The 26,313-nt window shown below is 38.5% G+C and overlaps 1 protein-coding gene and 1 non-coding gene across 5 annotated transcripts in view; both read right to left on the bottom strand.

Annotated features, from left to right (window-relative positions):
* Positions 1-12,346, bottom strand: part of Wls (Wnt ligand secretion mediator) — a 123,174-nt gene extending 110,828 nt beyond the window's left edge. For 2 of the 4 annotated variants that reach the window (XM_087628142.1, XM_087628137.1), the window contains exons 1-2: positions 12,037-12,346; positions 9,496-9,617 (exon numbers count right to left, since the gene is read on the bottom strand). In XM_087628142.1, coding sequence (XP_087484268.1) covers positions 9,496-9,544 — 49 coding nt within the window. In that variant the 5' untranslated portion in view covers positions 9,545-9,617; positions 12,037-12,346. 4 annotated transcript variants of the gene reach the window in all.
* A 9,529-nt stretch (positions 12,347-21,875) lies between these two features.
* Positions 21,876-21,949, bottom strand: Trnai-aau1 (transfer RNA isoleucine (anticodon AAU) 1). Its single transcript has one exon. It is a non-coding gene; the product is annotated as a tRNA-Ile (tRNA).
* Between the last annotated feature and the right edge of the window lie 4,364 nt (positions 21,950-26,313).

The raw sequence follows: 26,313 nt of genomic DNA, 5'->3' as shown, positions 1-26,313 counted from the left end.
AGGAAAACACACCTACAGCATTTCAAATTAACTACTGACCCTTACTCTCACACTATAAACAAACCCTTTTCAGAATCTCAATTGCATTGTGTCCACATTGGTTAAAGCTGGAAGCCTGGTGACCTCATGTGGTGTTAGCTTCTCCCATGCACCAACAGCATCCGCCTTTCTACTCAATTACCCTCTTTGGTGCCAGAGGATTGCTACCCAATGAACATACACAATAGGCTTCTGCTTCATTACACTAACCAACAGCAGGATAGAAATAAGCAGAAGAGGAATAAACAAGCTAATTTATCATGAGGCCAGAGCAAGTGTTCACCAGTCTAGCCATGGAAAAGTTGAGTGGTTAACAGGCATCTCTGCAGTCTGAGAAGATGTTTATGATCTTACAGATTATAGAACAGCTGCAACAGAACCTCAATGATTAAAGAATTTTTCGAATTAGCAGATGTGGTACAAGCACACAAGAAACCCTACCTTAGAAACTCTTAAGTTCCTATATAAAAATCTACTTGATAGTTATTAGAAAACATAGCCTACTATTTCAGATAATGGGGACTGACATCCTGATAATTTGCCCCAAGTGCTCAACCTGACTGTGGGGCTTCTGTTATTCATCATGAAGGAGGTGGCCAGGAGGGACCCAAGCTCTTTGTGAGGAGGATCTGGTGCCCCCTTCATTAGGCAAGGGCACAGCGGTTGATTAAATTAACAACTTCGGAGGGCTTCAGTCCCAGTTCCCAGACATTAGCACCATCATCCAGAACAAATTAAAGTCTCACAGCAATTAAGCTGATTTTGAAAATGAATTTCCCATGGTTCAATGGCTCAATAGCAATCTTGAGTTAAGTAGTAGAACAGAGCTTGAAGGAAAGAGGAGGAATTGCTAAATTTCTAAAGTAAATGTGCAGCTGGCAGAAAGAAAACAGAAAGCCTCTGTTAAGTGTCTCTACTTAGACTGAATTTTAGACAACAGAGGTGAAAAAGTTTAAACAAAACTGTTGCATTAAAATGATGAGTTTCAGATTTATTTTTCTATTTTTATTACTTTTAATTTCTTTAATGTTATTATATTCTTAATAAAAAAATTAAATAGGAGACAGAAAATTTATTTCTTTTCACCAGTTACAACACTATAGGACCATCCAAATCTCAGAGATATTTACAGCAGCTTCCCCAGGAAACTGGGTGGGAAGGATTGACTATCAATAACATAGTCATTATTTAATTTTAAGGATTTACTACTCGATCGACCCTATACTGAAGTCTTTTTAATCTTTCAGCAATCTCATAAAAATAAGCCTGCTTAGTCCTGCTTTTCCCTCTTCAAAAAATACTTTCAACCTCTGACTAAGTAGTTATTCAAGGTTGCATAGCCAGCACATAGTGGAACAAGGACTTGAACCCATGCTTTCTGGATTATAGCTCACCAGTAGAGTGCTTGCTTGGCATACCCAGAGATTCTGTTCAATTCCCAGAACTACAAATAAATAAGTTTAAAATTTAAATTCTGTTTTAAATCTTATCTGTCAGTCTAACAGAACAACCATATGTCTGCAAAAGTCTTAGAAAAGTAGAAAAACAAATTCCCACTTTTAAGAGTTTGTAGTCAAACCATGGGGCTTCTAAAATAAGTCCCTTCAGAACAGCCCTGCTGAAGCAGAAGAAATCTATTTATGTTGTTCCACTATCATTCAGCATCTCTGATTAGTCAAACTTTGGAAATATATTCACCAGAGCATATCCCTTTTATACTTAATTGTTAAGCAGGGATAAGCAACCTCATTCATTATTTGTGTTTATGACCAATGAAAGATAAAAACACATAAACAACAGGGGATGATCACAAACAGTGACCAAAAAGCTTGGTTCAACCCATGTTGAAGAGAAGGTCCCTTTTCAACTCCTAAAATAGTACAAATTTATACATGCACAAGAATACATACCATGAAGATATGCATGAACTTTTGTTAACATGCTCAAGAGAAAAATAATGGCCTTATCTTTGTCTAAACAATGAAAGTGTAGCCTGGAATACAATACTAGAAAGTAAAGGGAAGACCTTGAAGATGTGCATTTTTGGTATTTTTGCAATAAGTCCAAAGAGCAAGGCATTATCTATGCATTTCTTCAACCATATTCCTAGTACTCATATTGTACTTGTCTGTGGTGACAACTACACATCAAGATAGAGCTTAAAGTTTTATATGGTTTATTTTATATATTTTCTTATAATTTATATTATTCTTATTTTAAAATTCATTTGCTGCTAGAGATGTACACTGGTAGAGTACTCACCTAGCATACACATGCCTCTAGTTCCACCACGAACAAAATCTGGTAATACAGCTATACAGTTCTAATTAATACTCCAATAGCTGATGTTACGTTCATAAAAGATCATCTTTTCCTCTCAAATTCGATGTTCAAAAGTCTCTATCACATATTGTGACTTTAGAAGAGGAAAAATGCCATAATGGATGATGACTTCAGTTTTATACTATAAAACAGAAGAGCAGCTAAGACTTGTGTTGTTAACAAACACATATGGAACATGCAAATAAAATTTCATTAAAAGTTTTGTTACCTAGGCTTTCTTAGGCTACGAACAGCCATGTATACTGGCTCAGGATTTTAGATTTTGAGGGCAGTGCTGGTAATTTAACTCATGGACTTGTCTGAACTATATATATCCTCAACCCAAAGCCAGAATATTAAAAAGAAAAAATTAGGAGTAAAAAAAGTAACAGCCTGTGAAAGCTATTAAAATCTAAACCAAAAGATAAATGAACTACTGTGAGTACCAAATATGTGAACGCCATACTTCTTGAACTATTAGTGAGCAGGGCCTATGCCAGTAGGAAGATCATAAATCAGTATGGCTAGGTTTCTAGTAATACATAACCAACTGAGAAGCAAAAAGCAAAAAAATAATGAAACACAGGATGAATACAAATGTATACATGTGTGTGCACTAAGCAGTTACTTAGTGGTAACTTCTAATCCAGAAAAATGGCTCTCATAAAGTAATCAATGACTATTAGCAGTCACACTTCAAACAAATGCACGTTATATTATCACTTAAATTCCTATAAATTCTTTAGGGGTAAGAAAACTGAGACTTTACAATACATTAAAGTTTTGTCTAGGCTTCAAAGGAAGTCTGATAACAAATTGATATATTAAATCACTACTATTTGTTGATAGAATGAAATTTCTACAACTAGAAAAAGTTTGAACAGAAAGATTAGTGCATTTTCTTTTATTTTCTCATACATATTAGGCAAGTGTTCTATTATAATTGAGCTCTAATTCCAGTCTTCTTTTTACTTACTTGAGACAGGGTCCCACTAAGTTGCTGAAGCTGGCCTTGAAGTCACTCCCCAAGTTACAGTGATCCTTCTGCTTTAGCCTCCTGAGTGTTGAGATAAAGGCCTTTATAACCCGGGTTTTTAGTAAATAAAAAGCCATCATACAAGAAACCTTTTGCTACCGTTCTGTTGTTTTATGAGTAATTATTTCTCAAGAATCCTGAAATACACTCAAGTAATCAGCAAGTACCTTTCAAAATTTTTAACAGCTCAATTAGTGTGGTGAGTTAATGATTTTCTAGACAAAGCTGGGATAAGTCCTTCTTTATAAATTACTGTCTCATAGATATGCTAACCCTGGTTTTAATAAAAATTTCAGTCATACTCATCCTTCTCCTAAAATACATTATTTGAATGAGTGAAATAAACAAAGAAAGCAATGGAGAAATTTTTTGTTATCTGCAAAAAGAAGGGAAAGAAGAAAGGGAAACGAATGCTGATTAAAAGATAACACTGCTCCTTCAGCTTAAAAAAAATCAACAAATTATCTTTTTTTCTTTCTTTTCATTGGTTATTACATAGAAAGATTGTGTTCTCTTAGAGCGAAAATCTGTTCTCCTGAGCATGTATTAAAGGCTGGTGAGCTATATGAAGCCAGAATTTAAAACAAACACAAAGATATCTCAGGTCTCACAGTTTTCTGTTGCAGCTATTCCTGACCTCCAACAACATGAAGAATCTGATCATTTGTAAGTAGAGACTTGTTCTGTAAATGATAGCTTGTTCATAGCCTTCTCAAGAATTTTATCTGTAACTGCTTAGCTTAGGAATGCAAAGCTAAAGCGGGATTCTGGTTCGCACAGGACAGAACCAGACAGAGCAAAGAAAGGAATGTGGGTGTGTCTTTCTCCTTAGGGGCATTCTACTCAGGGCAAGTTACAGCCTAATGGACAATGTAAAATGTGTTGAGAAGCAGATTAAAAAGAAACTAGACCTCAAGAATGCATCCGTGCCTTCAGTGAAGTCTGGGTTTAACAAAGTTAGAACCCACCTTTTTGGTTGTGATAGCCTGAAGGCACACATGCTAAGTAGGGAGAGACTGAAAATGTATATCATGTCAACTAAATTATATGTTGCTTCATGGCTGTTTGGTTCAAGAAAAAGAAAGACAAAGGAGAAAGAATTTACAGTACAATCCATGAGATTAGCTTTATTAGTCTAGAGCCTGAAAACCACTGTGTCAACCATTTTCAGAACAATTATTTATTTTCTAAAGAAAATTTTGAATGTCTTCCAAAACTAATATAGAAGGCTTGATCTTTTCTTTTAATTCCCTCTGCTCTCTTAGACATATGCATCATGGATCAAGCCTCTGAGCTATGCAAGGGAATTAACCAGAAGTTTAAGAAAGCCCTGTAATTTGCATCAGCTATTTTTTTTTTTAGTAGAAAAAGAACACTCCTTTGTCTGAGAATATTAATAACATACAGTGGAAGGAAAAAAGGCAACAGAAAATTGCAGTTGAAAGTACAGGATTTAAATGGGCACAGAGATGGAAATGCTAGATTATTGTAGGGCAATGGGTGGCAAGAAAAAAGTAGGTATGAGAAATCCAGACTAGCTATATCCTGAAGGGATGAAGGGATGTTTGCTCAGGCCTTAACTTTCCTTTCTCTGGGCCATATCCCATTATTATTTCCTTGAATATCCACACTGCCCTCTTTCCTTTACCAGTTACATTCAGTACCTGTTGTTTAGACTGAAGCCAAGTCACTCTTTGGCACTAACTAAGTTTTCTGTGTTGTTCATCCTCCCTTTGCTGCGTGAGGCTGACACCAATGTGTTATGTGAGTTTTTCAGGCTTAGCCTTCTCCAGGATGGGTTATAAGCATAGTCATAATCACAGTGGCTGGTATGAGAGCTGTTGTGTGTCAAGAATTGGAATGGTTTGTTTAGGAAGTAGCTAAGTCATTTTGGTACCCGGGCAGCAATGGAAATGCTTACTTAGCTTGAGGAAGGGACATAGACAAAGACAAAAAAAAAAAAAAAAAAAAAAAAAAAGGATTGAACTTTCATGTCATATTTCAAAAAAGTTCCTTAAATGGATCTGAGATTCAACTGAGAATTGGAGAAAGTAACAGTAATTTAATTGTGAATTATAAGAAGCATTAAATGAATCAATACCTCTGAAATATTTTCTGTGGTTACCCAAAAGTCAACAGCCACAGTAAAACAAACACCTGCTACTGGTCAGGCATCAGCTTGATTCTTGCTTTTAATTCTCTATAAAACTTGTTAGGGAGAGAATGTAAAGCTTGGATACAGAAGCTGAGGAGCTGAAGAATAAAACAAGAGTCTCAGTATTTTTCTTTTAAATTCTAAAATATGAGGCTTCTTTTTCATAATTTAATAATCTTCAATTTGTTTCTTTATGCATAGAGAAAATCACAAAACATTTCTTGATCTTCAAGTCCTGTCCCCTGCTGCCATCAGACTCTCAGGAGCAGCCTGTATCTGGTCTCCTTGTCCCATTAGGCAGGATCACCAAATTTCAGGAGAAAGATCTACTCAAGTGAAACTAATGTGATTGTGCAAATCTGTTAAATCTGTTTCTATCAAAATCAAGACCTTTAATTTTTTTCCATGTTTAAAAAAAAAAATCTATTAGCATTTTCCCTAAGAACGGTGTCAGCGTGCCTACTTCTGAGAGTTGCTGGTCTTGTATGCTGACATAAAATCTGTCGTTTTAGAAAGAATTTGTTTTGTTCTGGATTCTTTGTTGTTGGTGGTTTGGGCTTTCTGTTCGATTGGGGTTTTCGCTTTTGGGGCTTGGGTTTGTTGTTGTTGATGTTGTTGTTTTGTTTGGTTGGTTTTTCAGGACAGGGTTTCTCTGTATAGCCCTGGGTGTCCTGGAACTAATTTTGTAGACCAGGCTGCCCTGGTATTTAGAGATTCACCTGCCTCTGCCTCCCACGTGCTGGGATAAAGGCTGTGCCACCCCTGCCTGGCTGTTTTTCTTTTGTTTTGTTTTTTTAAGTTTCAACTGCTACCATTACTGCCATCCATACCTTCCAAACCCCTCTCTAATCTCCAGTGATTCTATCTCTTGTCTCCCTTTGAAGACTTCTTATATAACTATATAAATATGTCAAACTACCAGCTGGGGAATATAAAATCAAGCAATCTTTCTTTCTGGTTAATGAACCAGGCTGCTCAGACAATTAGATGATTCATACAGTTATGGGGGTTGAATAGAATTTGTAAGAAAGGAGTAAGAATGGTGTTTAAATTTCTCCAAAAGATACCTTCCACAGGCCTTGCTAAGATACTGGCTTGGCACTAAAGTTAGACTTTCTTTATCATCATATAGATTATTTTTCATTTCCATGTTATCCAAAAAATTAAGAATGAGAAATCAGTTATAATTTCCTGTTCCTCATTATACCTCTTTGTACTAAAATAATTTTTTATTTAGACCCAAAAGTCATGATTGAGGCAGGATGGTTTAACTCTGGTTCGTGACAGCAGACTGACTGAAGTCTATTTTCACACTTAACTGAGACAGTTAATATCTTGAGAAAATTTAATAGAACTGCCTGTATGTACATAATAAAATGAGTACAAAAATACTAGCAATGGCCCAGTGAAAAGGTTCAGCAGGTTATGGTCTAAAGAGAGTTCAATCCCTGGGCTTACATGGTGGAAGAATAGAATCAACTTCCACAAGTTGTCCTTTGATATCCACACACTGGATATAATTTATTTAGGCTTTATATTCCCTCATAGCACTGTCCTGCGCATACCATGGGCCTCAATAAGTACTTTGGACATTAGGCCAGTGGTTTACCAAAATCTGAACTAAAGACATCCTATAAAACTACTTATGAGGGGTTTAGCTATGAATCTTTTCTCAGTCAGAACATATTTAACAATGAGGGTTGCCAGGAGGGGTAGCACAAGCCCTTAGTTCTAGCACTGGGGAGCAAGAGGCAGGCATGACCTACATAGGGAGCTCCATGTCAGTCAGGTGTACATAGCAAGACATTGTCTCAAAAACAAATGAAAATAACAAATGGTAAGTAAATAAATAAAATTTAAAATATAAAGGTAAAAGCCAAATTATTATAAAATGTCATCTAGATAAGGCAGAGTTTATAGGCAAAGGATTTGTAAGCCTCACAAAACTATGCATAATTTTGTGAAGGAATTATTTCTCACTTTTTTACTAGAGAAAGAAAATTTGCACTAGAAGGCTAGACAGGAAGTAATAAGAAAATCAGATGAGAGAACAATTAGAGACCATTAATATGAGCATTGTCTCATTGTAATAATCAAGGTTTAGCTTTCTAAAAGTTAAATAATGTTATTTTAGTAATGAAAAAACTGAATAAATAAATTTATGAGATTACACAGGATTTATATAAATTACAGTCGTATGATTCCTCTAGGAGTTAATAAAGAAAAAGTATAGTTTGATCAGGTGTGTAATTTTATAAAATAAAAACATAATTAAATACAGGAAAAATATGATCAGTATCAGCCAAGAAACAATCAGTACTTTTCAAGATTCTCATAAGATATATCCTGGTGTAGTGAACTATACCTATAATCCCAGATTTTGGGATACAGAGGAAAGATCAGGAGTTGGAGATCACCCTGAGCCAGTGAGAAATCAGCCTGGAACACAAGACCATATGCAATATATTTGATTTTTTAAAATATTTGAAAGATGTAATTACATCTGTAAAATATATAATATATATAAATGTAATATTACAGAAAAATTAAAGTCTAATGTACTGACAACTGTGCACCCTGTTTAACCACGACTTCATTCAACTTTTCAAATTTCTGCAACTGTTAAATGAATAACTTCCACAGAAAAATGCTCATATGAATGGGTAACAATCAAGACCATCAATCGTTCCCACTTAAAAACAGCAAAATGGAGAGTTCTGCATCTTAGACCGGCCTATTTGAGAAAACGTGATAACTGCATATGTACATACATATGTCTTAAACACATTATTATGTCCTCAGTATTTAAAAAGGAAGCAACTCATGTGACTTTTAACAAAACCATGTTCCTTATCAAAGAAATTATAACTGGTGATTTGTTTGCTTTTACTTGCAATTTAAATTTGAAATATTCTTATCTGTAAACTTGCTTAAAATAATTTAACCGTAACCTATTCTGTCCAGTTGTGATCTCTGCTCTATTCATCATTTTAGAATTAGGTGAACAGCAACATGATTCTTCAAACATCATAGCACCAGAAATGATTACTCTGAGCTAAACACCTGCATGATAAGCCAGGCAGCCGAGGTCATGGTTGTTAGTGGACTGTGCTCTTGTTTCACCACAGTGTCCCCTTCTACTATCCCAACAGCGGTTTTCCCATGAAAATAAAGAAAAATTATTTTAGTATTTTTCAGGCTTGGTTTTCAGGAAAATAAAATTAAGCTTCTATACCTTTCAAAACATTTTATTTTCCCTTTTGGAGTTTTTAAATATTAAATACATTTAAAAAGCTAATCACTTACTAAGGTTTTCTGAATACATAAAAAATGCTTAATTTATAGTGTCTCAAAAGTTTAACGAGACCATAAATGAATAAATTTATAAGTCTACCAAGTTCTACTAAGTATGATCTTCCTTACCAAGCCTGTTTGTAAAATTTCATCAAAACTTTAACAATATATAAACCTTGGTACAAGAAAAACACAAAGCCAGCCAGAAAACAAATAAACAAGTTAGGTAAGAAGGCCTTGAGGATACATGGGATTTGAAATAAACCAAACAAAATCCCTTGTATTTGCTTTTATGGCTTCTTTTAAAAGTTTCCCCTTGATTTTATAACATTAATCCAAATGTCATATAAAATTCTGAATACTAAAAGAGTTACACAATCAGAGGTGAAAAGGCTCTTAAACTCATTTATCTACCAAGTAAGGAGAAAAGCCTCTTGGTTAAGTGACTTTCCTGGTCACACTGAGGTGCATGATTTACTATGGCTGTTTAGGCGATGAGTACTTTTGTCTTGTGTATGTCATGAGGAGCTTTTTTATAACATTTTTCTCCCCTGGGTTTCTCTAGGTGGATGGAGTGGGGTAGGAGGACAAGGATCCAAAAGTATCCGAGTGGCTACAGTTCAGAAGGAACAGAAAAAGACTACTTTACCATCAGCATTCCTGACCCCATGAGTAGCAGTGGGGTTGAGTTCTGCCATAGCTCCTGTTCTTTCAAGTGCTGCTTCCACTAGTCCACTCTGAGCAGTTTCATTTATTTTCAATTTAGAGAAGCTGAGTGGAAAACATGGCATGTACCTTTTGTTAATGTCCATTTCCTGTATTTAGGTCATATAAGAGAGCCTAGGTTATCTAAATTTATTTAAGAGCAAAAAATAGTACTCTCCAAGTGGAAGAAGTAAAAACTAAAACACTATTTAGTGTGGGCCTATATATTACATATTCAGTCTCGGGACCAGAACTGAGGACAATTACTGCAGCTGGGAGAGAAAGAAAGTAAAACAGTGACACAAAGTAAAGTTATGCAAAAACTTCTTCCAAGAAATTTTATAGATTTGTTTCTTTTCTAAGAAAAGTTAGAACTAAAGTAGTTTGTTAACTTAGGAAAATCTATTTAGGCAGGGCCTGCAGCTTCACTAACCAAGCTCTACGGAAGATGGGGAGGGGTGGGAACAACCTTAACATTACTTACTTCCTACTTCAGACAAAAACAATTTGAACAAACAACTGCTCTAACTGGTAATTCTAATGTTGGGATTTCCTCGGCAATGGTGAGGTTCCAGAAAACGTGTTAGTCCCTGAAGTGCTATAGGAAACCGACTACAGGAACCAAGAGGTCTTTGGGCCCACATCAGCTTCGCGGGGTTGGGGGCGGGGGTGGGGGTGCAGCTACAGGAAACTGTAATGGTTTACTGTGTGCAAAAACCTCAAAGGAGAAGGTCAGGCAAGGATAATAGGCCAATTTAATTCTGAAAGCACAAGGTGCAAGAATTTTTATGATGGTCTGCCGCTGAAATCACACAAGATCCAATAGCATCCTACTGCAACTGCTCATCAAGGGAAACAAGAGGTGTAATTGTAACCGCGGTGTAATCACCGAGACTGCTGCTGCTTCCAGCTCCCAGCAGAGAAGTATTAAGAGCCTGGAAAATCCAATACAGAGAAAAAGAGATTGTACATGGCGTAGGGAAACAAAAGCTGTGTGTGTGTGTGTGTGTGTGTGTGTGTGTGTGTGTGTGTGTGTGTGTCGCCCATACGGAGGACAGAGGCTTAGAAAACTCTGGTTTTATAGAAATGTGTACTCGACCTCCTAAGAACTCCCTTCCTGAAGCTTCTCCTTCTCCTTTGTTTAAAACACTTAGCCTGGTGTTTCGAAGATTGGCAGAACTAGACTCTGGAATGCGAACCCAACACACCCTGGTCTAGAGGAAAAACACTGCGCCCATTACTCCCAAGGGAGCTCCTGCGCTGCCCAGGGACTCCCGCAGGAAGCACAGACCCCCGCCTGAGCTCTTCCCCCAGCCAAGAGCAACAGCCAGCCCCAAGGAAGCCAAGCTGCCCAGCAGCGCCCGCTCCGAAGTTGGCACTGAAGTTTGTCCAAGGTTGCCTGGAGCCTTGAGGAGAAAGGGACATGAGGTGGAAAAGACAGTAGGAGAAAGTTGAGTTTTCCGAGTGGATCCTAAAGCAGAAGGTCGGCTACGTCGGAAGCCCTTTCTTTCTTTCTTTCTTTCTTTCTTTCTTTCTTTCTTTCTTTCTTTCTTTCTTTCTTTCTTTCTTTCTTTCCTTCCTTTTCTTCCTTTTCTTTTTCTTTCTTTCTTTCTTTTTTTTTTTTTTTTGGTTGGTGCGCACTGACAAAGTCTCCCTGGCGCCTGGGAGCTGTCACCTGAGGGCAGCCCAGGAGGGAGCAGGAAACGTCCTCCTGGCGCCAGGGAGGACCTCAGGCTTGGGACTCACTGGATCTTGGGGCTCAAAGCAGAGGGGGAGGAGAGATGGCAGAGGGGACAAGAGGCAAAAGCAACAACACCTTTCCGACCATCTTTCTCCTACGCCCTCTCCAAGTTCGTGCTGAGAGGGCCAGGACTCCCAAGCCACGCCACTCCATCCGACTTCGAGTCCTCAGTTTGAACTAGTCCCCGCCAGAAGTGGGTGGGGTGGCGGCAGGGAAGCCAAGGGCTTAAAGGTTGAGACCCTAAAACCAGCCCCAGTCCCTCGCCGAGACAACCTAATGCATTTACACAAGCCACAGCCAGTAACAGCTCGCGGCTGGCACTGGGCTTAGCTCCCGAGTCTCCTGTTATTCCTAATAAAGTCGATTACGTTGCCCTCCCGGAGCTGATTGGAAGGGAACCGAGAGGGAAAGGGGGGCGAGCGAGGGAAAGCAGGGGGAGCAATCAACTTTGCGACCCAGCACTTCCTCGCGATCCGTCGCCATGCTTAAGATCCACCCCCACCCCCTCCTGCCTTTCAAGTGGATACTGAAACTAGGCCAAAACTTTTCCCCTCCTTTTCTCTTTGCCACTAGACTGGATTGTGCCCCATGGAGCCCCATGGAGCTCTGCTTTCTTAAGCACAATAGCCGGACTAATTAGATCATAGAGGCAAGGCAGCGATACTGTAACAAGTAGCCCAAGAGGCAAAAGAGGGAAGGGCCGAAGAAAGGGAAAGGGGGAAAGTTTGCAGCTCTCACACTTACCGATCAAGCCTCCCACCAGAAAGGCAACGATTTGGAAAACCAGAAGAATCCCTCCAACAATGCAGAGCTTCTTGGTGCTCATGTTTTCTATAATTGCCCCAGCCATTTCTGCGACCCCTTTTCTTTCCTCCTTTAAGTAAATGTTTTAGGATATGCTTTCGCTTCCCCTCTCCTTCCTTGCCCTCTTTTCCTGGTGCTCCAAAACTTCAAGGGTGCGAAAGCAGAGGAGGTGGGACCCAGACCGCGGGCGCCCGCGCGAATGCCTGGGCGAAGCCGCTTGGGTTCCCCAGATGCCCAGAGCTGAGACTGCGGCCGCCCGGCAGCCAGTGGACGCTTAAAGAAGCAGGGAAGCGGATCACATGACACGCCTCCCTCTCTTTCTTCCTCCCTCCCTCTCGCGCTTCCTCCCTCCCTCCCTCCCTCCCTCCCTCTCTTCCTCAACCCTGGCCCGCCAGTTCAGGGATCTCAGCTCCCGCCGGCTCTGGCTACCCGCCCTCAGGTCTGGCCTGCAGCTTGGCCCCGGCAACAGCTGGTATCTTGAGGGGGGTGGAGGGGTGGCTGGTGTTGTTAAATGGGCTTGGCATACGCAGCCTCTACCATGTTTCCTTTTCTGGATCCCAAAGTATGGAATTTAAGTTACTCTTGGGCCGCTTTGCAAACCCTTAACTTACACGTTGAACCCACCCCATCACCAACCATTTGAACGCTAGGAAAAGAGGTGAATTTTATAAAGGATTCTATTGAAGTTTAAGTCAAAGTATAAAGAAAAGAAATAAGGTCTCTGTTCAGGTTCCTTCTGCCTTGCCCTAATTCCCCACTACACGGCCCTTCAAGAGCTTTGTTATTCAGCCAAATCAAACCTCTCTTCCTTACTCTGGACTTCCAGTCTTGGTGTTGACTGTTACCTAAACGCTTTAGAGTTCATTCAAAACCTAATTTGTTTTAAAGTTGTTTTGTTCTTGACACCACCTTTATGTTCCAAGGGTTGATCCCCTCCAATCCCGCTCTTACATTTTCACCTTCTATTATAAGGTATTATAGGTGCACATTTGTTTCCATTACTAAACTGTAAGATTCTGAGAGATTGGAGCCAGGTTCAATTCTCTTTGAATTCGCCCCCACTCCCACCCCCCAGTGCCTAACAAAATTCTCACACTAGGAGACCCTGCATGAACTTTTGTGGAATGAATTAAAGAGTGAATGTTTAAGCAAGCCCACAGTTTGCATTTCAAAAGCCTAAAGGACTTTAGTTGGGTAGGTAGTATACATGCTAAGTAGTACCATTCGGAGTTTCAGGTGGGTGGTCACAGCCACAAGGAGGCTGAGTCAGGAGGATTAGGAATTTAAGACCAACCTGGAAAACTTTCCAGACCCTGTCTCAAAATAAAAACTAAAAGGTGATCTGGGGATGTTGCTCTGTGGGAGGTCTCTTGTTTAACTTGTTGGTTTGAGGTCCTAGACCGACCCCATGGGAGGCAGAGAAGGCAGAAAGAGAATGTTAACTCTTTGAGAGATTTATTTATGTTGATACCCGATGTCCAAGGAAAAGTGGTGATCTTAAGAGCTTTCTTGCTAAGTCCCAAACTCCAGTGTCTGGTTTTTCCATGTTTCAAATACTGCCTATTTAGCCAAGGCAGCTCCTATCACACCTTAGCTTTATTCAGGCACCTGGACTTTCCAGTATTGGTTTCCAAAGCCATCAGCATACTTGATTCCTTGCTTCTAGCCATCTTCCTGTGGAGGAACTACTTATTGTCCTCTTCTGCTCTATTCCCGCCCCTGCATTGCCTTATAGATGACACCAGGTAAGAAAAACTACAAAAAACAGGGCCATTCTTAGTCCCCTAGAACTAATACTCAGTACTACAGGTACCAGATTGCATCTATATAAAACTTTATTTCATCTTCTTGCTCTCCAGCAGACCTTAACAGTTACAGCGCTGTAGCTGAGTTTTAAATATTGTTTTTTTCATTCAGCTATTTGCCCAACATTTACTTACTACCTTAATGTGTTTTTTTTTTTCCTTGCTGAGCACTAAAGAGGGTACCAAAACTTCAAGAGTATTTTGAAGGAACTACAGGGTACGTGTGATTCACTGTATAATGATTTTTCAAATTGTAGTTGACATGCACATGCGTGTGTGTGTGGAGGGGGAGGAAGGGACGGAGGGAGAAAAAGGAAGAAAAAGGAAAAAGGAGAGAAGGGAGGAAGAAATCGATATCTTTATTCCATAGGGGTCCTGATGGATACTGGATACTGGATACTGGGGTTGCTAAAATTGAAGTGTTTGTTCATTTCTATTGGCTCATGGTCCTTTAAAAATCATCTTTCCACAGTGTTGTCTCTGCTTCATCAAGCCTAAGCATAAAAACAGATGGACTCTTAGTTACTTTTCTATTTCCATGATAACCAAGGCAATTTCTAGAATAAAGTGTTTATATGGATTTACAGTGACAGGGAGTTAGAGTTCATGATTTTAAAGTAAAGATATGGCAAAGGAACAGTTGATTCCCAAGGAGGAGGGAGAGGGAAAGCTAACAGGGAATCCTGGAGCCTTTTGATTTGTTGGGTTATTTTGTTTGTTTGTTTGTTTTTTTCAGAGCTGGGGACCGAACCCAGGGTCTTGTCCTTGCTAGGCAAGCGCTCTACCACTGAGCTAAATCCCCAACCCCTCCTGGAGCCTTTTGAAACCTCAAATCCTACCCCTAGTAAAAACTCTTGTCTGATAAGACCACATTTCTTCCTCCTTCCAAAAACAAAACAACACAACACAACACAACACAAAACAAAACAAAACAAAACAAAAGGTTCTACAAATTGGAAACCAAGTATTTAGACACATAAGCCTATGGGGCATTCTCATTCAAACCATTGCAGTTACCTTTCCTGAGTCACTGGTCTTGAACAGGAAGGCTCTTTTGTATATGTAATGGAAAACTTTGAGTAAACTTGTTATTCTTTTCTCATAAAGTGGGTTTGTGATAGGAGTCTCTTCATGAGATGTTTTTAAATTTCAATTTCTGTTGTCTTTGTAAATATTGATAGTGGCTATCAAACCTTCATTTCCCAATGTAATAACATGAATATGTAGAAAAAAATAGCTTAAATGTTTTTCCTGATAGGTCTGGACTGGAGTCTAGATCCCTGCCCTGTTGTGTGAAACTATAGTACATTATAGTCATTAGTCAGTTCCAAGGCTCAATGTTCTCACCTATAAAAGGAAAATGATAGTAATACCAACCTTATGGTATATTTTTTACAAGGTATAAATACTCATTAGTATAAGAACACAATAATTGAATCAATAATCTTAATCAGAAAAAGAAAACTAAGTATAGCTCAGTTGATAAAGTGCTTGCTGAGCAGGCACAAAACCCTGGTTTTAATCCCAGCACTGGGTATGGTGGCACACATCTGTAATCCCAGCACTCGAAAAGATCAGAAGTCTAAGGTCATCCTTCATATATGGAATTTGAGGCCAGCCTAAGACATATGAGTTCTTTTCTTAAAAAAGAAACTAGTATGGCTAATCACAGATTGGTTGTTTCTCAGATGTAACATTTGATCACGTTATGAATACTTTTTAATGAATCATTATCTCGCTATTTATTAAAGCTTGCTGTATACTGATGGGCTTCTTGTTTTGGACTTCTAGATGATGATATTACAAGTGTACATCACCACAACCAGTTTACAAACACACTTTTTGAAGCACACTTTTGAAGATGACTAGAGGATTATTTCCATTTGACAACAGTACTAGTTAAAAAAAATCAATGTTTAATACAAAACTATGAACACTACTTAGTGAATGCTAACATAAAAGTGTTCTATTCTAAAAAATTGTTCCCTTGAGATAGAGAGATGGCCCAGTGTGTAAAAGAAAGTATGAATGACCTGAGTTTGAATCCCTAGTATCCAGATTAAAAACAAAACAAAACAAAAACCAAAAAAACAGGTATGGACGTACATGCCTGTAACTCTTGCACTGTAGAAGGCAGAGACAAGAGAATTCTTGGGGTTTGCTAGCTACTAGCCTAGCTTTACGTACAGTGGGAGACCTTTCTCAAGGGAATGAGGTGAAGAGTGATAGAGCAAGACATGTATGTTCTCCGCTGGCCTCCGTACATATGTGTGTGGGTATGTATCCCACACACAGATACACACACACACACACAGTTGCCTCCGACCATCAAGGAAATGTTTCTTTTGAGTAATCAGAGAGATGACTCCAGAAGTCAGCATAGGGTCTGGAGAGGTAGTTAAATAGTGAGAAGCACTTGCCACTTTTTCAGAGAAACAGAGTTTGGTTTCTCACTGCTGCTTCTAATTCTAGTGTCAGGGAATCCAATGCCCTCTTTTAGCTTCCATGGGCACCTGTACCCTTTGCCCCATGCCACACATGCACGCACAGTCATATAAACAAACAACCAAGCAAACAACAAGCAGACGGGCTGAGAGGCTGCTCAATAATTAATTAAGAGTCCTGGCTACTCTTCTAGAGAACTCCAGTTCAGTTCCCAACATCTACATGATGCCTGACAACTGCCTAAAAATCCAGTTCCAGGGGATCTATGGGTACTGAATATATAAGGTATATAGTAACACATGCAAAATAAATTAAATAAAAATACTTTTGAAAAAGAATAATTAAAGTTCAAAATTCAACTCTAATAGTCTTGTTATTTATTATTTTATTTGAAGTTTTTGGCATATGGAAAGTCAAAGAATGTGAAATACATGTTTGGTGATGAATGGATGTTTAACTGAGGATAGATAAAATCTTCTCACTTCAGTTCCCACACGGAGTTTATTAGATAACTTCTTATGTGGTCCCTTTGTACTAGGGTATATTTTGCACATACAGCTAAATTTGCGGTTTATTGTGACCATAGCTATCTTGAAAGTTCCTTAAACAGAAGATAATGACTGACTGTAGCATACCTCCTGGGCCAGAGGAAGATTCAGGTCCTTCTTTCAAGAGCCAAGAGCATTTTATTTGCAGAAGATGATCTGTGGAGATCTAAAATAATTAAATACACCTCTTTAAAAACCTAGCTGACTTCCCAGAAGAACTAAACAAGAACAGTAACCCACTCTGAAGCATCTGTTCTTGTTGTGGTAGCTTTTATCCAAAAAAAAAAAAAAAAAAAAGAACAAAACACCCCATAGCCCCCAGTTGGTGATATTTTCTATTTGTGTGTGTGAATGAGCCTCACTATGAGTTCACACTTTGTTATTCAGTGTCACCCCCTACCCAATTGTTTTATTTTATATGTAAATAAAGGATTTTTTTTACTAGTGCATCCTTTCACACATTAACCTTAGAAAAGAACTCTTGAAATCAAAATAGCTCATCCTGATCTTGATATGAAATTGCTTAGTATTCACCCAGCCTCTCCCCCCTTAGACCTCACTCCCATCATAAAATTTCCATTTTGGCTTTCCATTCACATTCCAGATTTATTCCAGACATTAGCCTTATTTAGTCATAGCCTTCCTTATGTCTCACTGGTTATATAAAAGGTAGGAGATGACCTACCTTTTAAGTCTTTTCTTAATTTCTCTTTTCTCAACTATTTAAAAATATCAATAATACCAAACATAAGTAATGATGAACATTATAGAAAATAATGCGATTGTGCCAAACACGGAGTAGGCTTTCAACAAATGTTGCAATTATAAGGGAGGTAGTTTCTGTTCCCAGAGAGCAGAACAAAACAAAACAAACCATAAATCACCTAATTATAGTCTCTCTTATTAAATTACCTCTTTGAACCCAGGCAACCTAGAAGGGCAGGTAAAAAAAAAACTTTATAGGTTTCCAGAAGCCTCTTAGTGTAATGCAGCCAGAAGCTTGAAGTAGCCAGCCTTTTGTTGTTCCCAGGCTTGAAAGAGGCTGCAGTAGAGAGCTCCAGTGCCTCCAAAGTTTCTGATTGTCTGTGTTGGGTTGCTAGAGTAGAAGTAGAACAAGGGCCTTACTCATTCTTACATGTAAGGATCCAAATCGCTCCCTAACATCCTTATGGTTTTTTTGGCCTCCCCAGAACCTCTGTACTATTCCAGCTCACAGATCCTCTCTCTGTTTCTCCCTATGCATGACAGCAATACCCAGGGACATGCACCATGGCACAGAGTTACTGTATAGATTTTGTGAATGTGTGAATAAATGGACAAGGTTTGGTCCTTAGTTGCTCAGAAACTCAGAAAACCCCATCCCTGACACACAGATGGTTAAAGACAGGAAGTATACCTTAGACAGCCACAATTCATGCCCCAGCAAAGGAAAACTAGCTTAGGCACAGTCCAGAACTCCACTGTTACCACCACCACCCCCAAAGTCATTGCTGAGTAGCTCAGTATTACTGTATAGCACTTCAAAGACAATGTTTCATAAGTACAAGTTGGAGTATATGGTGAAACGCAGGGCAGAAATACAAGAATTATATGAGAGTAGAATACATAAAGTACTCTCCTATTTCTACTATGCATTGACTACAAGAACCTTGGAGAGCTGAGAATAGGGGGGCAGGTAATTCCTAAAGACCCTACATAGTGGAAACTAACAGTTTGTACTGGTGATGCCAGTAACAACTAAAGCAGCAAGGAGACGCTGTGATTATTGTTCTTATTTATACCAGCAAATCTGATAAATGCATAAATAGTGCCATCAATTCATGCAACTATTCCATCCTAAGAAATAGGTTCTTTTATCAGGATTTTTAAAAGGACAATTGGTCTGGATACTTCTAGTAAAATTAGGGACCTGAAATTCTCAAGTAAATACAACATTCATCTTGTCACCAAATGTATAATTTGAAAGCATTTGAAAGAATTCGACAGAAGGTCCTAGGTAGCTCATGTTAAGATCCTGTGACCTATTCTCAGCTCTTCTGTACGTTAGCTATGGCTTGGACTTACAAAAAGAGACAACTTAAAATACCATGCAAGGCAATGAAAGTAAACAAAACTCAAGTCCTACCATCCCTGGATATTCATCCTTGCTCTCTCTGAGTTCCAGGAAAACCTTTCCAGCTGTTTCTAAGATAATCATTTCGGAGTTTGTAGGCCTCTCCTCTGCTTGTACGTCTTACTCTTGTCTCTTGTGATTTGACTCTCATTCAGAGTAAATTTCCTCCAATAAAAACTGGAGCATTGACATTTCTTCTTTGTTGGTAGAATTTTCTGCTAAGGATCTTTCCAAGGAGATTAAGTTTTCAAGTTAAATGACTCATACAAGCACAGTCCCAGTGTGTTAGATATACCCTTGAGAAATATACATTAGCAGGAGTTTTGTAGCATAAAATTAATTTTGACTTAGGTAATTTATAAATTGATTCCTAATTTTTTAAATTTTTTGGTCATGGTTGAATTCTTTGCTTAAGAGTTCTAGGTACTTTAAGAATATTTAGTTTATTTATTTATTGTTTATGTGCCTTGTGAATATTTATATGTGGGTTCATGCCACAGCATGTGTGTAGAGAACAGAGGACAATATATGGAAATCAGTTCTGTTTTTCTACCTGTTGGTTTTAGGATCAAAGTGAGTCCATTGGCTTTAACAGTAAGTGCCTTTTTTTGTTAAGCTATTTCTATAGATGCTATAAATATCCATCTTAAGTAACAATTTCTGAGGAAAAGAATCACCATTTCTGATATATAACATACTTCTCAATTATATATAATTGAAACCCAAATCTTTAATGATACTTTTCATTTTGCTCATATATGTTATATGTCACTTGTTTGGCATAAAAAAGAGATTTGCTATCACGAATACTACCTTCCATCTTCTTCTAGAATTTTCTTTTTCAATAATTCTCTTTCATACCTTTCCTTGGTCTTTTAAGTTTTCCCACAGTAAAAGTGCTTTTCCCCTCATACCCTGCATTTTCCTATCCTTTGCCTTCACTGGCCTCCTTCCCTTAGAATCCAACTTCTGGGACATTTCCTTTCCAGGCTCTGGAACTTCACTTCTGCTGTCATCCCCAGCTGTTTGCACAATGTAGATTCCAGATTTAGTGTTCAACTGACTGTCTTGCAGATACAACCAGTAACTCTCTGATAATGCGCCTACTTGATTTCTTGTAACATTTGTCCCTTCCCCAGTATCAGCAACTTTGCTCTCTCTTACTTTCTCTAAGTGATCTAGTATCTATTTTCTTAAACTGGCGTCAGTTCCTTTACTCACTAGTATTTCTGAGCAGTTTCTCATTGTGAGCAATGAATATTTTTGAGCTTGACCTCTTACCTAAACTTTAAATGTATACAGACAAATGTTTCTTTGATTTTTCTGCCTAGATAAACCACATGTGCCACTAAATCAATTCTTTCCAGTAATCCAATGACTCAGGCTACATAACTCAAAATCACCCTTTATCTATGACCGTATCAGTTATCTCAATCAGATTCTACTATCTTCATGGGAAGTTAGCCTTGCTTCTCTGCAAGGCTGACCCTCATCTCCTCTCTAACTTAGACTGTACAAGACCTTCTCTCTCAGGTCTTCAGTCTCTGGTTTCCTAAAAAAGAGAGTTCAGTGTATAGTGTATACATTATTATAAAACACTTTCTTACTTTATGAACATAACCTGGCAATGTCTTCCTATCACTTATAAATAAAGCCTGACTTACAAAGGCCACATCACCAAAATCTCATTGAGTGATGATATCTGATATCTAATGATATTTGTACCCAGATTCTTCGAGGTATTTCTTTTTTTTTTTTATTAACTTGAGTATTTCTTATATACATTTTGAGTGTTATTCCCTTTCCCGGTTTCCGGGCAAACATCCCCCTCCCCCCTCCCCTTCCTTATGGGTGTTCCCCTCCCCATCCTCCCCCCATTGCCTCCCTCCCCCCAACAATCTAGTTTACTGGGGGTTCAGTCTTAGCAGGACCCAGGGCTTCCCCTTCCACTGGTGATCTTACTAGGATATTCACTGCTACCTATGAGGTTGGAGCCCAGGGTCAGTCCATGTATAGTCTTTGGATAGTGGCTTAGTCCCTGGAAGCTCTGGTTGCTTGGGGTCTCAAGCCCCTTCAAGCTCTTTCAGTTCTTTCTCTGATTCCTTCAACGGGGGTCCTATTCTCAGTTCAGTGGTTTGCTGCTGGCATTCGCCTCTGTGTTTGCTGTATTCTGGCTGTGTCTCTCAGGAGCGATCTACATCCGGTTCGAGGTATTTCTTTTTTTTTTTTTTATTTTTTATTAACTTGAGTATTTCTTATATACATTTCGAGTGTTATTCCCTTTCCCGGTTTCCGGGCAAACATCCCCCTCCCCCCTCCCCTTCCTTATGGGTGTTCCCCTCCCAACCCTCCCCCCATTGCCGCCCTCCCCCCATAGACTAGTTCACTGGGGGTTCAGTCTTAGCAGGACCCAGGGCTTCCCCTTCCACTGGTGCTCTTACTAGGATATTCATTGCTACCTATGGGGTCAGAGTCCAGGGTCAGTCCGTGTATAGTCTTTAGGTAGTGGCTTAGTCCCTGGAAGCTCTGGTTGCTTGGCATTGTTGTACTTTTGGGGTCTCGAGCCCCTTCAAGCTCTTCCAGTTCTTTCTCTGATTCCTTCAACGGGGGACCTATTCTCAGTTCAGTGGTTTGCTGCTGGCATTCGCCTCTGTATTTGCTGTATTCTGGCTGTGTCTCTCAGGAGCGATCTACATCCGGCTCCTGTCGGTCTGCACTTGTTTGCTTCATCCATCTTGTCTAATTGGGTGGCTGTATATGTATGGGCCACATGTGGGGCAGGCTCTGAATGGGTGTTCCTTCAGTCTCTGTTTTAATCTTTGCCTCTCCCTTCCCTGCCAAGGGTATTCTTTTTAAAACTTGCGCTTCTGGCCCGTACGGGGATCGAACCCGCGACCTTGGCGTTATTAGCACCACGCTCTAACCAACTGAGCTAACCGGCCAGATTCGAGGTATTTCTTAAATACTCATTATGTATATGTAAACATTTGACCTCAAGCCTTCCCTCTTATAACTTAGCTATTGTAACAAAGCTGTTAATCCTATGAAGGCACCACCAAGCCACCATCTTGCAATGCTCTGCCTGTGACATTACTTAACCCAAAGACTGGTTGTCTAGAAATCCAATATGAAAACCCCAAAATATCTAGATATCTTATTAATGTCATAAACTAATATTGAGCATGTCAGAAATAATAAATAAGTATAATAATAACAACAAACACTTCTACATACTACATTGACTTTTTAAACTCTATTTTATTGGATTCTTATATCTATCACCATTCCAACCCTTATTCTACCTTTAACCCTTCCAACACCACTATACTAGGTAGGAGAAAAAAAGATTAGAGAGACAAGGAGGCATAGACCTCTTTGGACTACTAATCCTGCAGATTGGGGTATCAGATCTCTAGGTGCAAGTCCTATATTTGTCATCAGAATATTCAGTAATTCAGAGATAGCAAACCAGCAATTCAGCAAATTCAACAGCAGCAACCAGAAGGAACCACTACCACCACCACCACTGGCAGCAGCAGCAGCAACAACAGCAAGGACCACCGGCAGCAGGGGGAGCAGGAGTTGCCACAGGCCCTCTCATGGCTCTCACATTTATTCCCTCTCCAGAGACCCCAGAATTAAACTATCTGCAGCTGGCAAAAATCATACCCCTGCTAGTGCAGGAGACAAATCCCTCTTATCCCACACCTAGGATTAAAACAAAAACATATTCACATAACATAACTGGGTTTCTAAAGAAACCAAAATTCTCACTGCAATACTTTGTGACAGCCCTTGTATGAAGTGGGGTACAATGTCCAAATATACAACCCTTAGAACTAAAGTAGCATGATACTGTGAGTCTCAGGTAGTTGTGGTGAGGGTTAAATGCTTCAAGTGTAACTGTAATCATTCATATATAAATATATATATATACACACATATAATTTTTATTCTATTTCTATTTGCATTGTTCTGTTTTTTAACTACAGGAAAAGCTTTGGCTGAGGAATTTCAACAATTTAAGCTGAATTTTTAACTCAATCAGTGAAATGATAAACTCTAAGTACTTAACAGTCTCTTCTGATTTTTACTCTAATAGCAGCAAAGTAACAGCCCTTAAGTTCTTCTGTGTTTCAAGCATTGCTAGATTAAATATGCATATATACTTTATATATATGTATATGTCTATGAAGTACTTATTTGATTTTTGCAGCATCTTCTACGAGACAAACAAGGTCTTTATTTTTATTACTTTCTTATTTATTATCTTTAAATGTTGTTATTATGTTATCACATACAGCTATACTAGCATTTCAAAACAGGAAAAGGGAGAAATTAATTTATTTTGTATTAGAGGTGAAGAAAATTCTACTGTCTTCAGAGAAAAAAATAATTCTATTTGTTACAAAATGTGAGTAATTAATAGATAAAACTATATAGGTGGATAAGGTTAAGATAAGAGAATAGTAACAATTACAAATTATGGTCTGACTGAAGAGTTGGTACATATGTAATCCTGGCAGATTGAGCTGAAGTCCTATAACCATGTGAGACAAGAACACAAGGGTGGAGAAAAAAAATTTTCTCATTAAGATTATACATCTCTGGAAGCTATCATTTTTTTATGATGTTTATAACTGGACAGGTGATAATAACACCTTCTCTTTATTTGTATAGAAAGATTTTCTATATAATTTTAAGATGCTATCTCAGTAATATTCACAACCTTGGAGGTCTTTCCAATTATAATTACCACTATTGTCCAAAAGCAGTCACACAAGGAAGGCAGTACAAACATCAGAGTTGCTCAAAGGTTGCTGGTTAATCCAGAAGTGATAATCAGGTTTGCAGCTTACTTTAGTGTTGAAAATAACAAAAATCACACTATTTTTAACAACCCTCAGCACTCCATTCTTCTGCTTTTCTTTCTGAACGTGGGGCAGAATGCTATAGTTGAAGAGGCTGGTGTAGACAAAAGACAATCAGAAATGGTGCTGAGCCTACAGAAAACTGTGAGTGGAGTGATTGTGGTAGCAAGAAGTTAGGCTGTTTGCCAAGATGAAACAAAAGTTTGTGATAATTTGAAAGGTACTGTCTAGTCACAGTTAATAAATTAATGTTTTTTGCATATTAATATTGTATTAATTTGTGAGGACTGTCACAACAATACCAACAGAAATTTTACTTTCTTTCAGTTCTGAGGCTGAAAGTCCAAGATCAAAGTCTAGTAATGTTGGCACCTTGGGCTCCTCTCAGGCCAGGTTGCACCTGTTGTGTGATATTCTCCTGTTGGATAAGCCCCTTGTACAAAAGGCCTTTGTTAAACTAATCATACCTTTAACCACCTTATGGTCAAGCGGACTCACAGTCTGAGGTACTAAGGGTTGATAATTTTATATATGAAAGCAGACTCATAACTCAGCTATTAACAAAGACAGAGATGAAATGTTGACATTTCTCAAGGCTCTTTGCTACATCTGTACTCTTAATCTGTTATATATATATGTATATATGTGCGTGTGTGTATGTGTGCACGCGTGCATGAGCACATGTGTGTATACATATATTCACTTTTTCACACTTATCACCATAATACATTTTTTATTTTATTTGTTTATTATGTTTTTATTCTGTGTGTGTGCTTGTTCATGTGTGGTTTTGCATTCACCTGCCATAATACATATGTGTATGACAAAGGACAGCCTTCAGGAATGAATTCTCTCCATCTTCCTTGAGACAAGACAGGATTGCTTCATCACAATTTAATCTAGGCTGGGTGGTCTTCAAGCTACTCCTACCCATCTTTCTGTAGGCATGATGCATTACTGTGTGTATCTGAGTTTTATGTGAATTCTGGACATCCAAATGCAGGTTAGGTGCATTTGATATTACCATACATTGCACAAACACTCACATGAGCAATGTGAACTCCAGTTGTTTTCTATATTCACCATCATTAAGCACTGTTAGCCTCAAATTTGAGCCATTCTCACAGGGGCAGAGTAGCACATCCTTAGGGCTTTTGATTTATTTAACTCTGATGACTTTTGATCATTTAGGTATGATTTTAAAATATTAAATTAATTTTTAAATATTAAACTGGTTGCCTTTCTTATGTACTTGTAGGAGTTGTTTATATACTCTGAATGCAGACCTATTTCAGGATTATAGCTTATTTTTAAACGTGTGTGTGTGTGTGTGTGTGTGTGTGTGTGTGTTACTAAGAATTGAACCTTGTGTTTTGTGTTATCACTGATCTGCATCCTTAGTATTATTTGTTTTTATTTTGAGGCACAGTCTTGCTAAAGGCCCAAAGTGTTCTTGAATTTACTATGTTATCCAGATTTTGTTATATGCCCATATAATGTTATATGCAATAGCATGGTACATTATATGATAGTACATTGGAATACTAGTTAAAGGATACAAATATGTTATAAAACTGAAGTAAGAATAGACCTCAAGCTTTTAACATCCTTGCAACAACCTCACAAGCACTTGAAATTTTAGGCCTGTGCCATCATATCCATTAAACTTGGTTATCAGTCTTCTTATTCTTTTTTTTTTTTTTCAGAGCTGGGGACCGAACCCACAGCCTTGCGCTTGCTAGGCAAGTGCTCTACCACTGAGCTAAATCCCCAATCCCATCAGTCTTCTTTATATTGCTTTATGTGGTTATTTCATTAAAATTTTCTATGCTAGTTTCATGAAAATATTCTCCTATCCTTTTAATCTGTTTGATAGTTATGCATTCACACAAAAAGGCATATGATTCATCTTAAGTGAAAATTTCAAAGTCTGCCCTTATGGATAGGATTTTGCTTCAGATTGAATTGAATCTTCAGATCAGTTTATTAAGAATTGACATTTTGACATGTTGACATAATTAATTATTTTATTTCTACCACTGATATATGTCTTTTAGAAAACTGTTGGTATGTGTCTGTGGGGAGAGTGCATGTGCTTATGTGGGGCACAGGGATCAGAGGAGGGCATCCAGTGACTTCCTACTCCACTCTCTAACTTATTCCTTTGAGGAGAATCAACCTGAACTGGATAATATGCACTCAGAAAGGTTCTAATGTATAGAATAACTGGAGCACGAGGTGAAAACTTCTGATTTCTACAAGAAGCACAGTCACAATGACATTAATTATGAATTTCCAGAGTTTCAGTTGCAAGCTGAAAAATATCATTCATAGGGAGCTGAAGGAAATTGGCCCAGAATATTAAGAGAATTTGAGGCTCTTTCAGAGATACAAGTTTAGAGGCCAGCAAGTACATCCAGCAACTCACACTGTCT

This window comes from Rattus norvegicus, chromosome 2 (assembly GCF_021556685.1).
Source record: "Rattus norvegicus strain SHRSP/BbbUtx chromosome 2, alternate assembly SHRSP_T2T, whole genome shotgun sequence".
NCBI classification, from domain to species: domain Eukaryota; kingdom Metazoa; phylum Chordata; class Mammalia; order Rodentia; family Muridae; genus Rattus; species Rattus norvegicus.
Note: the sequence above shows the minus strand (reverse complement) of the source record. Positions and strands in the feature narration are given on the sequence as shown.